General features: G+C 38.6%; 1 protein-coding gene across 1 annotated transcript in view; it reads right to left on the bottom strand.

The window, feature by feature from the left end:
* Window positions 1–1776: 1776 nt before the first annotated feature.
* LOC117428887 (N-terminal EF-hand calcium-binding protein 1-like) overlaps window positions 1777–15654 on the bottom strand; it is a 36443-nt gene continuing 22565 nt past the window's right edge. Inside the window, exons 5-13 of the mRNA XM_059004233.1 lie at window positions 14087–14184; window positions 7798–7934; window positions 7356–7477; window positions 6422–6501; window positions 5987–6040; window positions 5368–5480; window positions 5053–5130; window positions 4145–4236; window positions 1777–3687 (exon numbers count right to left, since the gene is read on the bottom strand). Coding sequence (XP_058860216.1) covers window positions 3659–3687; window positions 4145–4236; window positions 5053–5130; window positions 5368–5480; window positions 5987–6040; window positions 6422–6501; window positions 7356–7477; window positions 7798–7934; window positions 14087–14184 — 803 coding nt within the window. The 3' untranslated portion in view covers window positions 1777–3658. The remainder of the gene's footprint in view (window positions 3688–4144; window positions 4237–5052; window positions 5131–5367; window positions 5481–5986; window positions 6041–6421; window positions 6502–7355; window positions 7478–7797; window positions 7935–14086; window positions 14185–15654) is intronic.

Genomic DNA, 15654 nt, shown 5'->3' with positions numbered 1-15654 from the left:
CAACTGAACCAGGGGACACATAAATCCCCCATTGTGTATCTCCAAGCTAATTAAAAAGGTCTATTCAGTATTCATGTTTTCCCATCTCTGTTCCAGCAAACAGTCCTTTTCATTCTTATGGCCTATTTTGTTCATAGCCTCAATTATATCTACAGCCGCTCAGTGCATGAATATGGAAAGAGAAGCAGCAGAGGGTTGGCATTCGCCCTCATCAACATTTATAGCTGCATAATTGGAAAAGCTGTCATTATTATCTGGATTGTATATGTCGTTTCTGGTATTACTCTGCTAACGTTTGCTAGAAGTCGAGCACACAGCATGTCAGTGTTAATTAATCCCACCAGTTAATGCTTACACACACACAGTCTCTATGAGTTTGTTTTTGTTATTTTTAAAAGTGTACTGAAGCCCTTGATTGGCACTTCAGACTATTATTGTTTCTTGTTGGGTTTAATTATATACAATTACACCCCATGATTAAATTCATAGTTTAATCTCACAGTTTGTTCTTTTAAACACACTGATAGGTAGTGATTCACTCATCATTGCAGTTTATTAGCAGCTATCTGGGGGGCAGGTAATCTATGGAAAGCACATTAAAAAAAGGGGAGGATTGTGACGCCAAGGCTTGGATGAAATCAGAATTATGGCTGTGCTTTAGCAATTATAAAGTATAGCTACAATATGGCAGCGCCATAAATTTTGTTTGAATTTAGGCCATAATTGATCCCTTGGCCAGCGTGTTTGTTGTTTTCATTTAATCTTAAAGCACTATTTTAATATAGATCCCTGCTATCATTGGTTGTTTCAAGTGCCCATTAAAAGAAAACTACTGATCTTATGAACTGGAGTGGTTCCATCTATCACCCTCATTTTTTAATAAAAACTTGAAACAGCCAATGAGGGGAAGGGCTGTAGTTACATTGGAACCTTAGTGGGTTCCAATGTAACATGCAAACTCTTTATTGGTTTGCATGCGTACCAGTTATGTGAACCTCTATGTATAAGACTTGCTCACACACAACAACAGAGTAATGGAAGTTGGCAGGTGAAGGCATCAAACAGTAGGTTTGTATACAGTTCCAGGTTTTTCGTCAAATAGATCTTTTCTTTCCCCCTCTGGGGATAAGTTACAATGTTATCTTGATGGACCCCTCAGCTTGATGGATTCTCTCTGTTGTTTGTATTAAAAAAAGAATCAATATGAGCAGGATATACTGTATTACTGCTGATCAAAGCACACTGCAAGAGTTTGTCTTTTTGGAAGGAAATCCCCCATTTGTTTTCATTAGTTTGTTTATCAGCATTTTTTACTTCAATGAAAATAAACTGTGGCTTGAAAAATTCAGATTTCTAACCTCTTTTAAAGCAATAACACAACTCTTGGGGAGTGTAGTGAGATAGTGTTCCTGTGTTTATCTTCACCCAATAATTTAGTAAACAGCCAGCGAGTAGCTTGAAGTACTTACCTAGGTGAAAGCTGGGAAGTGGTAAGAAGATTGGTACGACTACCCGTATGTTATGCTTGATATACTTTTATGTTTAGCAGTTTTCCAAAGAACATGGCAACAGATTAGATTATAAGTGATGGTTGTCCAAACTAATACATTGATCTCATTGCTCTAAACCTGTGTTGGGTTTTATATTCTACATGGATATCCAGTTAGAATCACGCACTTCTGTTTTTCAGTTCCTGAATCTTGCTGGTCAGCACTCAACAGTGGATTCTGAATTTATCTTTCTGTAACCATAAAAAACAATTCAATAACATTTGGATAAAACCAAGTCCAATTTTAATAAGCACAAACCAAACCTTGAATCCAGAAAGCTGAAATAGGCGTTTTTTACATTATTAAGAGATACTGTACAGCAAACAAACACAATTTGTCAAGAGAATATAGCGAGCCAGTTCAGTTTTGAGCTTTACAATTTCAAACCTTTATAACTAGAATAGCAATGAGAATGCAGCTGCTGAAATCTGAATGGAAAAGAAAAGACACCATTTTAGAGGGGAGTAAAACAATGGTAACGGTATAAAACTTGCAAGAGATTACTCAACACAGTAAATGAACAGCTCTTTCTCGCAACTGAGTTGTTTCTTGATGGTTTTACACTGCACTGCACATGCCTTTACTTTTGAACGTACTTGGTTTAAAATAGGGCAGAAACAGCGCTATTTAAAATCTAACCATATATTATTGTCCCCACCCCCACTTTGAACATAAATGGCACAGTCCAAGAATTGCATGTGCCTAATATATACCCTGCTTCAGCATGCTCCTTTTGAATTCATACAATAAAAACGAAATCTACAAGACCTTACAGCCTCGACCTTCAATCCACTAGCCATGCCTAACATGCCAGTAGAGTACATGCACGCTATTTATATAACTTCAGTGTAATTTACTTGCAATGCACTAAAGACAGTCACTTTGTAAATCAGTTTCTACAGCCTTGCGTTCTGAAATAGACATACATTTTGATCTGTATCCAAAACTTGATCCACAGATCTTTCTTTTGTGACAGTTTTTGCCGGATTCAAAGAAGATAGCAAACTGTTTTAACTGTTGGTAGAATTGTGCAGAATTAGCCATTTTTTTAATGAAAAGAAAGAAATTCTGTGAAAAATGATGTTGGTGTACTAATGTCATCAAAGGGCTTCTATGGTGGCTTTGAAAGCTTTTTATAGCAATACTGAAGATAAAGTAAATGATTTTCAAAACCACTTTAAATATAGGAGGATTCTAATAGAAAATGACCAAAAAATTATCATTCAAGAATCTAAACTATACTAAGCAAACACTTTCCACTGTTACAAAATAAACATGAAATACATCAGGATTAACAAATAATGCTTTCTTTCAACATTAACAAACAAAAAAAAACAGTGGTAAACATCTGACAGCCAGAAGTTAACACACGTAGCGCAGGAGTTAAATACTCTATTGCGGAAACCCATGAAAAGCACATATTAGACCCCTACCTCCCTTACCTCCCTGCTTCTTATTCAGTAAGTCAAAGCATTTGCTAACTTTAAGGGGTCGGACTCTCACAAAACATTCTGAGATATTCAGGCTTTTTTTATAATGCTGATTATACATTTAATGCAATTAGAGAAAGCCTGCTCAAATTTTAGTATTCACCCATGGCTGTATTTTGAGCAGTAGATCATGTGGAAGCTACTACCCTTCTAAAATTTTACCATGGTAAATTTGCAAGGTAATTTTGCTGTTTTCCTATGCTTTTCCAATGGATATGCTAAGGGTACTGTTGCATATTTTTTGAGAAAATATATTTAAACTAAATATAAGCTGGTTCAGAAACCCTGTTAGGTAACCTTTTTTTTCCCTGCAGGTTACAGATATCACTGATAAGCCTGTTTTTATCTATCATAATGCCAACGTTTCCAGTCTTATCCTTGGGGGAAAAGTCCAGCGCTAATTTTAGAATTTGATTGCTGCAAAGCCAAAGTCAAAGTTTTTTTTTTCTTTACTTCCAGATTTTACATAGAAAAGACTAGCAGGCCTGTCATTAGAAGTATAGTTGCCATCGCGGGTTCTAGGGGGGCTGCACATGTGTTAGTCTTTTAATCATTTCAAAACTGGGATTTCAGACTGGAATTTCATTTTCAGGAGCAGTGTGGGTACAGACAGCACTGTCAGTTGTTGTTCATAATCCACCAGGAGGCTGAAATGGAAGCGAGAGATTATTAAAGTCAAAATCCTTTTGTGTGTCTCTCTCTGATATATAGGCTTTGTGTCTCATCCTGCATCTCAAGCTCCAGTTTTTTTCTTTATTTTTTTCCTGTACAGCTCCAACACTGAATACATGTTTTGCCTATTATGTGTGTGCTCTATCATTCTTTTACCATGCTTTCTAATTAAACCAACAAAAAAAAAAAAATCATTTTTCAACCTCTGGGTCTGCTTCTGAAAAGACTCCTAAAAGCTGAATTCCTGCAAAAAAATGATTTTGTTTTAAGATGTAAGAAAATGTTTTATAAAGCCATAGTTTTTAGCACTGCTTCTCATAGCCTACGTTGTTCAGGCTTGTGTGGGTGTACGTTGTTGTTTCTTTGAACCTGTTGCTCAAATTGGATACATCTCATCTATACAACCCATCGTCTTGTGATTCAGAAACTCACCTGGAAGCAGCATGGTGGTGACAAGCTCGGGGCTCTCCAGGAAGTCAATGACACTGCGCTGGAACATCTTACTAGCATTAGACTGGAGATAGCTGGATAAGAAGCACAGCAAATAGGTGGATCAGCACAGTCAGAGCCACAGCTTCAGTTTGCTATCATCAATCCTTATTATGAATGTGGTAGGTCAGCCGCAAAGCTATTAATTCCACTATTTCACTGTAGATAGTCAATCGCTTGTGTAATTACACACATGTTTTATTCAGTAATTACATTCTAATAACACAAAGAGCTAAAGAGCAGTTACACTGTAATTACATGAGAAATCACAGAGTTATTCAAATCTAATGAATCACACAAAAGCCTAGTTATTCATTTACCCATATGAGGGCTTGTCCAATACTATCGTGAACACCCCGGGCCTCTCTTTGATGCCAAGGCAGCCTATCAGAATCAGCATCATTTTGTCATAGTGCATCAAAACATGGCCAATCTTATTATTATTTTTTAAAGAGTTTTTTTAAAATTCAATCAAAATTCTTAAGTTAAATTAAGAAACAATTGGAGACAAATGTTTTGGCTAGGGTCTTCTGGCACTAAAGAACACACTGACCAAACCATTTGTCTACCTGACTTTGTTACTACCTTCTTTACTACTTCTGAATACCCCAGGTTTGTTATGTGGGATTCAAATCAATACACTCTTCATGTATATACTCCCTACAGAAGGCACTCTTACAGTAGTGCAATATGACAGCCCACTCTCTTTGACTGATCGGAGCATAACAAGGGATACAATGGAAATATAAGCATCTGCTTGAGAAGGATGCTTCACAATGAGTTTCCAGCAGCCAACACAGATCCACCAAACTGAAGCACATAAGCTGTGTGTTTAAACAGCGTGATCTCACCTTGTCCACGAGTTTCTGTCTTGCCAGAATTCATACATTATGAAGCAGGATTCTTCAGGGAGCTTCTGCACTGAAACACTGGATAGGGAAAGAAGAAATGAGGTTAGGCTATTCTCTGGAAGGTTTATTACACACTGGAATGGGTAAACAGGTTAGAAATGAGCAGCCGTCTTCAAGAACAATAATATTTTCAGTAGCATTAATAGTCGTTGCATTATAATATAATGCCAGACAGCAATATACGCCAACGTGGCAGACAACAGTAACCTCCAGACCCATGAATATCTTAGTCTCTGACTATTTTAAAAGACTCACTGCAAGCTGCAGCTCTGGCTGGCTGTGTTGTCAGTGTAGCACTTGAGAGCCTGACGGAACTCTTCCAGCATCTCCTCCATTACAGGCATCTGTCTCTGCACCAACAGGATGTTCTGCAAGGGGAGCAGACAGACAGAAGCACCATTACAACTCACAGCTTTGTAAGGGCCAGTGATGGTGTATTCTACAGACAGAAGCACCATTACATCTCACAGCTTTGTAAGGGCCAGTGATGGTGTATTCTACAGACAGAAGCACCATTACATCTCACAGCTTTGTAAGGGCCAGTGATGGTGTATTCTACAGACAGAAGCACCATTACATCTCACAGCTTTGTAAGGGCCAGTGATGGTGTATTCTACAGACAGAAGCACCATTACAACTCACAGCTTTGTAAGGGCCAGTGATGGTGTATTCTACAGACAGAAGCACCATTACATCTCACAGCTTTGTAAGGGCCAGTGATGGTGTATTCTACAGACAGAAGCACCATTACATCTCACAGCTTTGTAAGGGCCAGTGATGGTGTATTCTACAGACAGAAGCACCATTACATCTCACAGCTTTGTAAGGGCCAGTGATTGTGTATTCTACAGACAGAAGCACCATTACAACTCACAGCTTTGTAAGGGCCAGCAATGGTGTCCTCTTTGAGGGGCTCCAGCTTGGGGCTCTGAAGAAAGAAAATAGGAAAGTGGTCAATAGGAAAGTGTTGCTAGGGCTGTCTATCAGTGGTCCTGCATTTTAAAAACATCTTCTAAAAGTCTCACTCATTACTTTTGTTAAAACGTGGTTGATACAGACGCTTACTACACAGAAGGCTGCTTGACAAAATTAAAGTACCAGTAAGTGATGACAGAGAGTCGTGCAGTGTTCACCAACCCTTTAACATAAAGTGCTTCAAAGCAAACACACTGTAGCATAACTATCACTTAGATGCATACATAGCACAGCAGTGCAATGGTAGCTGTGTGTGTGTTTGATCATTTCTAATTCACTGCAGTATCAGTGCTCTGACAGTCCTCTCCCATAAACAGATGGTCTGTCCTCCTACCTTACACTCCAGCTTGTCAATGAGCTGCTGGAGTCTGGAGATCTGTGACGCCCAGTGGTTGTCTGGCTCAACACAAATCCCTGTAAAAAACACAACATCCCTGTGAAAAACTGGTATCTAACCAATAAATAAAAATATATCATAGAAACCACAATAACCACTTTCATATGTAGAAAGAAAATTGCATTAAATGTAATATTCAGTTACCTATGGTCTCAAGGGCAAAATTCCTTTAGAAATGCCTCCCCAGATTAGTTCTGGACTCCCTCTACAGCAATGCAATACTGCCCCTGAACCAGCTGCTTTATGATTCCCCTTTGATACAAAAAGCAGCTTCTGGAAAGTTAAGTGATGGAGATCCTTCTTCTAACATGACCTGGATCATTCCGTTTTTCATGATGAACCAAAACAGTCTATTTCCATAGAAACTTGCAGCCAATCAAACACTAGTGCTGAAAAGTAGGTTAATAAAAATAATTGAATATTGTTTCCCCGCTTTTAGTGAAGAACTTTTTAAGTACTGCTTTCTAAGTACTGCTAATCCTCTGATCTGAAATGTCTTCAGCCTTACAAAAAACATTAAAGGAAATTGCAAGCAAAGTGTTGAAACCCAGCTTTAAAAAAAACAGAAGCTAGAAGAAAGAAGAAGATGAGGGATTTTCAGCCATGCCAGCTTGTCCTTTGCTAGCTGCACACCACAAAATTAAAAACCTCTTACCCATCACCCATTTGATGCTTGACCTGTCCACATACAGGGCTGAATCCAAAATAATTACAATTACTTATCCTTCTCTGTGACTTTTCATGTGTTCATAATATATTTTTGTGCATTCCCTGGTCTTTACATTTTCCCAGTCTGACCAGGCATGATCATTGAAGCTCAGGGAACATTAGCGTGCTGCTCTGGCCTCGGGGACTCTACACTGTGGGGTACCTGAGGTGAGCATGCCTGAGTAGGGGTCTGTAGGGGACAGGCACATGTTCTTCTGGGTCCTTCGGCCACATCGCCGTCCAGTCCGCTGCACAGAGAGAGCCTCAGGCTTCTTCATGTCCATCCTGCAAGCAACACAAGTAACTGCTCAAAGTACAGTAGGGGTTACCCGAGAATGAATAACATGTGGTTCATTCTCATGGATTCTAATACCTAGGTGTCATCGGAAGTTACTCGTGTACTATATACCTGAGAGAAAAAAAGAAACTTATCAAAACACATTAGGTGCATAACTGAAGCCATCAAGTATATGTTATTGTATGCTATTGTAATTACAAGGCTTAAACTCCTTCTGAGCAGTGTAAGAACCTGTGCATTCCTTTTACTGTGGAACCTGAATATAGTTTAACTATGCTTTAGTGCCCCAGCAGCAGAGCCAGCTCACCTTCCTTTGCAACTCTGCTCCTCCACCGCCTCCATAGCGCACTCTAGTGAGCCCTGCAGGGACTGTAACTGGCTGGACGTCTCCCGCAGAAGAAACCGTGTCACAAACTGGCTCAGCTGAGAGGAGCTCTGATATTCCTGCGGGGAGGGGAGAGATCACAATTAACAAGGTAAGGGGGCCATGGAAGGAAGTGCTAAATCTCAGCTTTGTGATTCTGAGATTATTCAAGTTGACGTTGAGAAGAACTACAGGAGTTTACAGAGTTCAGTGTGGTGGGTTCTGTGCGCCTGTTATTGCTAAATCTGGAATACCAGTTTATTCAGTGCATCCTAGAAAATGATATACCTGCATAAAAGTATGCGTAAGCACTTTAAGCCCCTCAATTGATGAGTCCCGTCGTGGGACAGTATCAACTGCAATAGAAAGTGGTCCGGAAATACAAAATATTTGAATTAGAACAGGTTTGGCAAAATTATCATTGCACTTTTTATCATTTCATTTAAATAAAACTGAACCAAATTCAATAACAGCCTATTCTTGATGACACCATCTTAACCCCATCCCACTGCACGAAATAAAAAAAAACCTGCATCAAACCACATCAAACTCTTCTCTAAACGTTTGTGAAACTCTTCTCTAAACGTTTGTGAAATGTTCAGTGCTCTAACCTCCTGGATTAAGCCGGCATAGTGCTTTAGAACACGTTGCAGTTTATTAAAACATTAATATAGGACACAGAGAGAAAGCCTCAAAGGCTTACCATCCCAAATGGTGTGTGTTTCTGGGACACATTTTTCTTTTCATTACTTTGTTGTTCTCATACCCGCTTTTTTTTTGTTGTCATTTGTACTAATTAGCCAGCATGAGCACAAACTGGGACTTACTTGCGTGGGTTTATTTCGATTGAGAGAAAACTACTCAATTTGGAAGAGCAGTATGAATCCTTAATTGACTGGGCTATAACCTGGGGGGCGAAAACAAGGCTGTGGAGTTTGCAGCTACGAGAAATTCCAGCACTGCTGGAATTGCTGCAGCTTGAATAGATAACTGTATATAATTACTACATGACACAGTGTCTCTAGTATAGCTTTTGAAACAGTTCAACTGCATTAAAAGTGCATTCATTTGAGGTGTACAGTTAAGACTGCAGTAAGACAACAGCTGCAGCTAAAATGCAAGTACAAAGTGGTGTTAATTGCCATTACAACATGGTGGTTATAATTATAGTGACTTACTGTGGCAATGTACAGTGGCAATGTAATTATAGTGCAAGGCAGCTGAATTATAGACGGAATACACAATCTCAATTAACTTTTGCTATGGTTAATATACACTTGTATTTCTCTTAAAGGTTTGTCATTGTTTAAAGACAAGCCCAATATTTTCTCCATCCCTTGAATTAAAACGTTAAAAAAAGTTTTAAAAAAGTTTACAGAAATTGGGCTCACTTAGAAGACTGGACATCAATTGACTGACATCAGAAACAGACACTAAAAGGACATAACACTGACTGTTAGCCAGCTTAGCTCTTTAGCATACAGTCTGTTGAAAAACATCTAAACAGCAGCTATAGACCAATGAATGTGCAACAAGGGTAGTTAAAGTCTGCAGCTCGGTGCTCTGCTGCTTTCTCTTACAAAACTTAGTCAAGCGTGTTTTAAACATATACTACTGCCAGCCATTTTCTAATGTTTCCCTCTGTTTTCAATCAGTCTGCGGCTAACACTCTTTAGCTATGTCCCCTGACTTTACACTCCTGGAATGCTAAAAGATTCTTAGCACAGTCAAGACAAGCTCAAAGCTAGCCAGGTAAAGGCAGATTTAGAGAAAAACAATTAATAACATAAACCAGAGCCACTGACAAAGATTGCAATAAGCATCAAATATAATGATATAAAATAGCAATGCAAATGACTTTTTTAATTTATTTTAGTGGAACCAGAAAAAAACAACAGCACACTTATTGGTGTTGTTGCATTTTTACTGTTCCTCCTAACCCTGCTAATGTAATGCAAGTTCTGTACAGATTGATGGTGGTACTGCATTAAAGGCACCAGATTTCAGTATCACAAGCATTCCTATTGAGGTAATGAGGTTAACTGCAAACATGAGGTTCCTGCTAGTCTGATGATTTTATTTAATGAAATCACAGTACACTGACCTATAATCCGGAGCACGGTCATACTGAAATACATGCTGATAGCAGATGTTAATACGAAACTCCAACATTTACAGCTGCCTCTGTACCAAACTCAATTACCTCTCTCTCTCTCTCTCTCTCTCTCTCTCTCTCTCTCTCTCTCTCTCTCTCTCTCTCTCTCTCTCTCTCTCTCTCTCTCTCTCTCTCTCTCTCTCTCTCTCTCTCTCTCTCTCTCTCTCTCTCTCTCTCTCTCTCTCTCTCTCTCTCCAGTCACACCTTGAATGTTTGCCAGCATTCTTTCTGTTCTCAACTGTGGCACGACCATTAACAAGAACACTCTTAGAACACTGCTGCTCTTTCCTCATATTAACTACAGATGGTTGAACAAGTACTATTTTTGGTTGCTTCCCAATTTAATACGGCTATTTTTTTCTTGCATGTCACTAAAGGTGTAAAAGCATGAAAGCGTGATTGTTCAAATGTTTGTCATCTTAACCCAAGGTTTTGGTTAATGCCTTCTATTCATTCTAAAAGTAAAAGTGGAAAATCTTGGACAGGTTTAAGTGCCTTAACAGCTGAAGCTGCAAGAAATACACACCAGTCTTTTCAAACAGACTTCTGCAAGCTGGTGCGTTTGATTATTTATGTATTTATTTATTTGGCATGTTCAATCTTTTTTCAATCTGGAGAAACTGAAGTAAAAGAAAACCAGACAGGCTTTGCAATGCTAGTCCATCTCAAATTCTTTTGAATGAGAATCAGTGCTACAGAAAATAACATTTTTCAAGACAATTTGCTTGTTTTTCTTTCCCTGCATCTATTTGAAATTCAGTACAAAAAAAAAAAAAAAATCTTACTTACTGGTGAAAAAACAACACCAAGCACCCTCCTTTGTACACTGTCCTCAAGAAGCAGGAATGAACACGTTTCACAACATTTTCATAAGAGTTTTCATAAGAGAGTATTATCATGGGATATGTTATTCCTGGGCCCAGCCTTTCAGACGCACATTTTAAAAATGAATGGCACTGTGTATTAGTTTTGGGAACGTCTTCTTATTCTGCCTCCTAGACATTAAACATTGAATACAGAGGAAATCGCTAATGGCCTCTTAAATCCTGTCCTCAAACAGCCTCTCATGGATGTGGCCAGTACTAAAGGTTTTTGGACGAGAGGAGTAAAAGCTTTTAGGTTCAAGTAAATGCATCACTTTTCGAAAGCACATGCTTCTTGCACTGCGCCACTTCTTTTTTCCAGGGTGGCTTTGGTAATCTTAAAATACATGTCAAGAGCGATAAGTTTAACTATAGCTTCATTGAAAGTATTCTGATAAATCTGCAAGTGTACCTTTAAAGAAGCACTGTACAAATAAGTAACAAAAATAATTCCAATAAATCCTCCATACCTAACATCTATTGCCATCGATACTATGAGAGCAGGTGAGGCTCGCAGTTTTGAAAGGTCATATTGTCACATGATGTGAATGGAATTGGGAAGGCTGTTCAGTCCTGGCACTTAGGATTCTACAGGCAAGCTCAAAAGCAAGCCAGGTAAAGGTAGATTTAGGGAAAAATGACCAGGAGCAACATCAAGGAGAGCCACTCATAAGGACTGCAAACAGCATCAGATATAATAATGTAAAATTCAAATGACATTTGAAGTTACTTACTCTTAAAGATAGTTCCTATTATATTAAGATCTCTGTGACAGGACTACATGACACACTGTTACAGTGTTGCAAAGCCAGCTAGGATTTGAGATCTGCTTGGAGGGAACTCAAAGGTGAGGGAAGTGGTTTCTAATTAACGCTTGGTTGATAACTACAAAGTAGAAACAGCCTATGAATATCCGAACGCCTCAGGAGAAGTAAAAATATCCAGAATAAGTGGCTGTCCCAATTAAACGAGAGGCATTTGAGAAAACCTTAGACACATTTTTTTGTTTCTAAATGAGAAGAAAAATAATGAAATCACATCACATTATGATTAAATGTTAAATACATAATTAAAAATACATGTCATTTTTTTTTATTCTTAACAAAATAAATTGCTGTTTTTTTATTTCTACATGAAATGAAAAATAATTAAATCACATCTTATCACAAGGCTGCGATGTTGACACACCAACTTTGTTTGCAACAGCAGCCTGTGAAAACACAGGAGACTCCAGCAGCTCCTTCAAGAGTTCAACGTAGTTTACAGAATTTACGCAAAGTCATAGCATAATCACGTAATCACGTACTTGCGTACTCGCTGCACTGCGCAACACAAACCTGTCTTGCTCTGAAAAGCAATCTCCGTTCATCATTTGAAAATACTGTATCACAATTAAACACAGTAACATCCCAATTAAGCTGCATAAATAGCATTGGGAAGAACCGTCTAACAGAGTTGGCACCGACTGTACCATGATGTAAGCAGTTCTTTATTCTTAGGAGATCTTTTTCACTCTTGTACAGTAGTACAATACACCACTGGTTCCCAACTGTACATCCTTATCAAAAAGCACCCCACCATAAAATAAAAACTGCATGTTTTATTTAACAAAATAACAAGCAAATATTGTAGCACCAATTATGATTTTCTACTGAGCTGAGAGTATGACAAGAACCTACAAACCTTTCAATCCAACCTGCTTCTCCAGGAAAGCCATGCCTCTATTTGAAGAAAAACTGTTTGTTCAAATGTCTATTACACATGTGGCTCTATCAATTGAGGAATACAAAGGGCACTGTCTAAATGTGGAAGCCATTATTGCAGTTGTAGATGTTTATGAGACACACTGCTTTTAAGCATTCAGTCTCCTGCAGGTGAGATGAGGAGACAAGCTCTAGAGCTACACCTGCTATCAAACCTGGCTGTTTTGTACAGTGGTTAACACCCTCGCTTAGAGAGTGATGCACGGCACATCACCACATTTTCACAGCTATTGTTACTTACACCTCTCCTCATCGATATCAACACTGGCTCCTACACACTTTACAATGAGAAGCTTTGGAGGGTTTATAAGCTATGAAGGAACAATTTCACAGTATGCTTCAAAAGTCATTTCAAATCTCTGACACCTTTGGCACGCAGAACAGATGTAAGACCTAGGATGAATAGTTTCAAAAAAAGAGACAAAAAGAGATCTGTACAGGAGAAGTATGGAATCAGACATAAAGGCAATTTAATACTAAAGCTCCTCTTATAAAACTACAGGGGCTACAGCTGTTGAATTCTTATAAAAGCATGAAGTGTCAAAATCAAAATGCGTGCTTCCTAGCTTCACTCCACTTCATGCATGAGACTCTGCGTCAAAGCTACGATGTCAATGTGGATAAAACAAGCCGCTCCTTTTCTCAATGGCCATGCCTTTGCGCTTTCCTTTTCAGATTTATTTTCCTTGACAGTTTCCTGATGCAATCCACTTAGTGTTACAATAGTAGCTCTACAAAGGTGCTTTGTAGAGCTTACCAACTTCATAAATAGCACTAGGTGTGTTTTTTTTTATTCAAATCTGATGCAGACAGAGAAACGATATGGTCCACTAATCGCCATCCAATCTGTCAGAGATAGCACTAGAAATGAATACAAAACAAGGATGCTAACATTATTATAACATTCAATTTAAGAGCAAAGTGCCTCATGTAGCAATAAGCACATTGTACACTGTACTTTATATTTCATTACTTGGGAGGTTTGGCATTGGCACTAAAACATTCGACATCGGCTCAGCTAGTGTTACTGCTGATCTGACCCAAAGGTTCACTGAATATCTATACTTGCTGAAAGAAATATTCCATTTAAAATGTCATAATAATGTCATAATAAAGTAAATTGATTTTTTCAATTGATCCTTGTACTTATTGGGATCTATTCAATGTATCTAAACCGTGGTGGGACTTAATACCATCAATGTGTACCATGGTTATTAATATCAAACATGCATGCAAGTCTCTTTAGTGAATTTCAGTCTGTAAAAATACTCTAAACGTCAGTGAGGGTCTTTTTAGTGATTTAAAGGAACTATATCCACCATCGTTTAGATCAGTGGAATACACTCCATTGTGTGCCACCTTGAGTACCATTCATAAGCAAGCCGAAAAGTAGCATTCACAAGACTGTTAAAACTCTGCTCTGAAATTAAATAAACCCAGCTTCCACTTACCTCTTTGGTTTTGTCCAGAGCTTTTAGGATTGCGATATTCAACTTCTCCAAAGCGGAGAGAACATCGAGGTACTCGCCGAGGTGTTCAGAGAAGTAATCTGAAATAGAAGCAGCGTGCTCAACTTCTTTCGATTGGCTTGATTGTCATGTATACAAAATGAAAGCCTGCAAATAACAGCTCTGTAAAACCAGCAGCTGGTTAAACAAGAAGACCCAGCAGCAAAAGGGTTCTTCACTTCAGGAACTTTTCAGCTACGTGAGGTTTAATATCCACAGGGAAATGTTCTGTAGGCTACACACTGGGGAATAAGACTGACATTGGGAATGATGGTTTTCTCTGACACAAAGCCCTGGACCTGAGCAGCTCTGAGCTTGTAGCTGCGTGTTATGTTTCTTAATTTGGTTTTGCTGTTTACCCACACTGAAATAAATTGTACTCTATTTGTACCAAGAATGAATGTGCTGGTGAAATTGCATTTTGCCACGGCCATTTATAAGTGGCTCCAAGGTACAAGGACTGCTTTGTACAGGTAAATGAAGAGCAATATATATACATATTCTTAACCAGCTAGTCTAGTGTTACTTGCCCACTGTTTACACTTGAGGGAAATGTCATAAAAAGATCAATGTTACTAATATATTATACAAACATTTATCTGTATTGAAATAAAAAGGAGCCATGAATGTATACATGCCGGACAGACATACATTCCAATACATCAAATAGAAATGTATAAAAAGGAAATATGGACTCTGTTAGCACCACATAGGTTGAAAAGGGATTAGCTTAGAGATTGCAGCCATCCTGGTGCAAAGAGAAGCATAAAGTAGCTTAAAGTGTCAAGAGCAGAGTAAACCCAGGAGGAAATCAAGCAGCCTCAGCAAGGGGTGATCCTGCCTGGATAATCAGCCTGGATAGTCAAGGCACAGCACCATCTCCGGAGTGTAAGGCTGACAACCTGTGGCAATGTGCTCCGCCCCTGTGTGCATTTCTGTGTTGTATGTTGCGTGTGCTGTGTTAATGTTGGTGTATAGGCATTGGTACACGGGATATAAACGGGTCTGTGTTTCACGTGTGATTTAAAATGTATAATTGTATTTAGGCACGGGATTGCACTATCACTTCACGTGCATTTAAAGTATGTAATAATATGTGAGCACGGGGTTGCACGTAATGAATTCACGTGCTGGGATTCAAGTGAATAATTAATTAGTAATTGAATCCCAGCACAACAGTATATATAGAGACACGTAGCACTCACTCGGGGTTGGGTGTTCAGGGCGAAAGAACGGGAGAGAGAGGAGGTAATGAGAATAATAATAACAAGAATAATAATAATAATAATAATAATAATAATAATAATAAGTGTTTCTCACCGTGTTTGTTCGTCCCTGTTTGTTAGTGTCTGTCCGTTTTGTTTGTCTGTTTATTTTGGCGTAAAGTGCCGTGTCCTGTCTTGTTTTGTTAAAACCTTTTATTTTACAATAAACCGGCGCAAGTAAACGCCTTCATCATTTCATTTCATCTGTCTGTGTGTTATTCATTTCCTGGATCTGACGGCACCACT

This window comes from Acipenser ruthenus, chromosome 29 (genome assembly GCF_902713425.1).
Source record: "Acipenser ruthenus chromosome 29, fAciRut3.2 maternal haplotype, whole genome shotgun sequence".
NCBI classification, from domain to species: Eukaryota; Metazoa; Chordata; class Actinopteri; order Acipenseriformes; family Acipenseridae; genus Acipenser; species Acipenser ruthenus.
The sequence above is the reverse complement of the archived record's forward strand: the minus strand, read 5'-3'. Positions and strand labels throughout refer to the sequence as shown.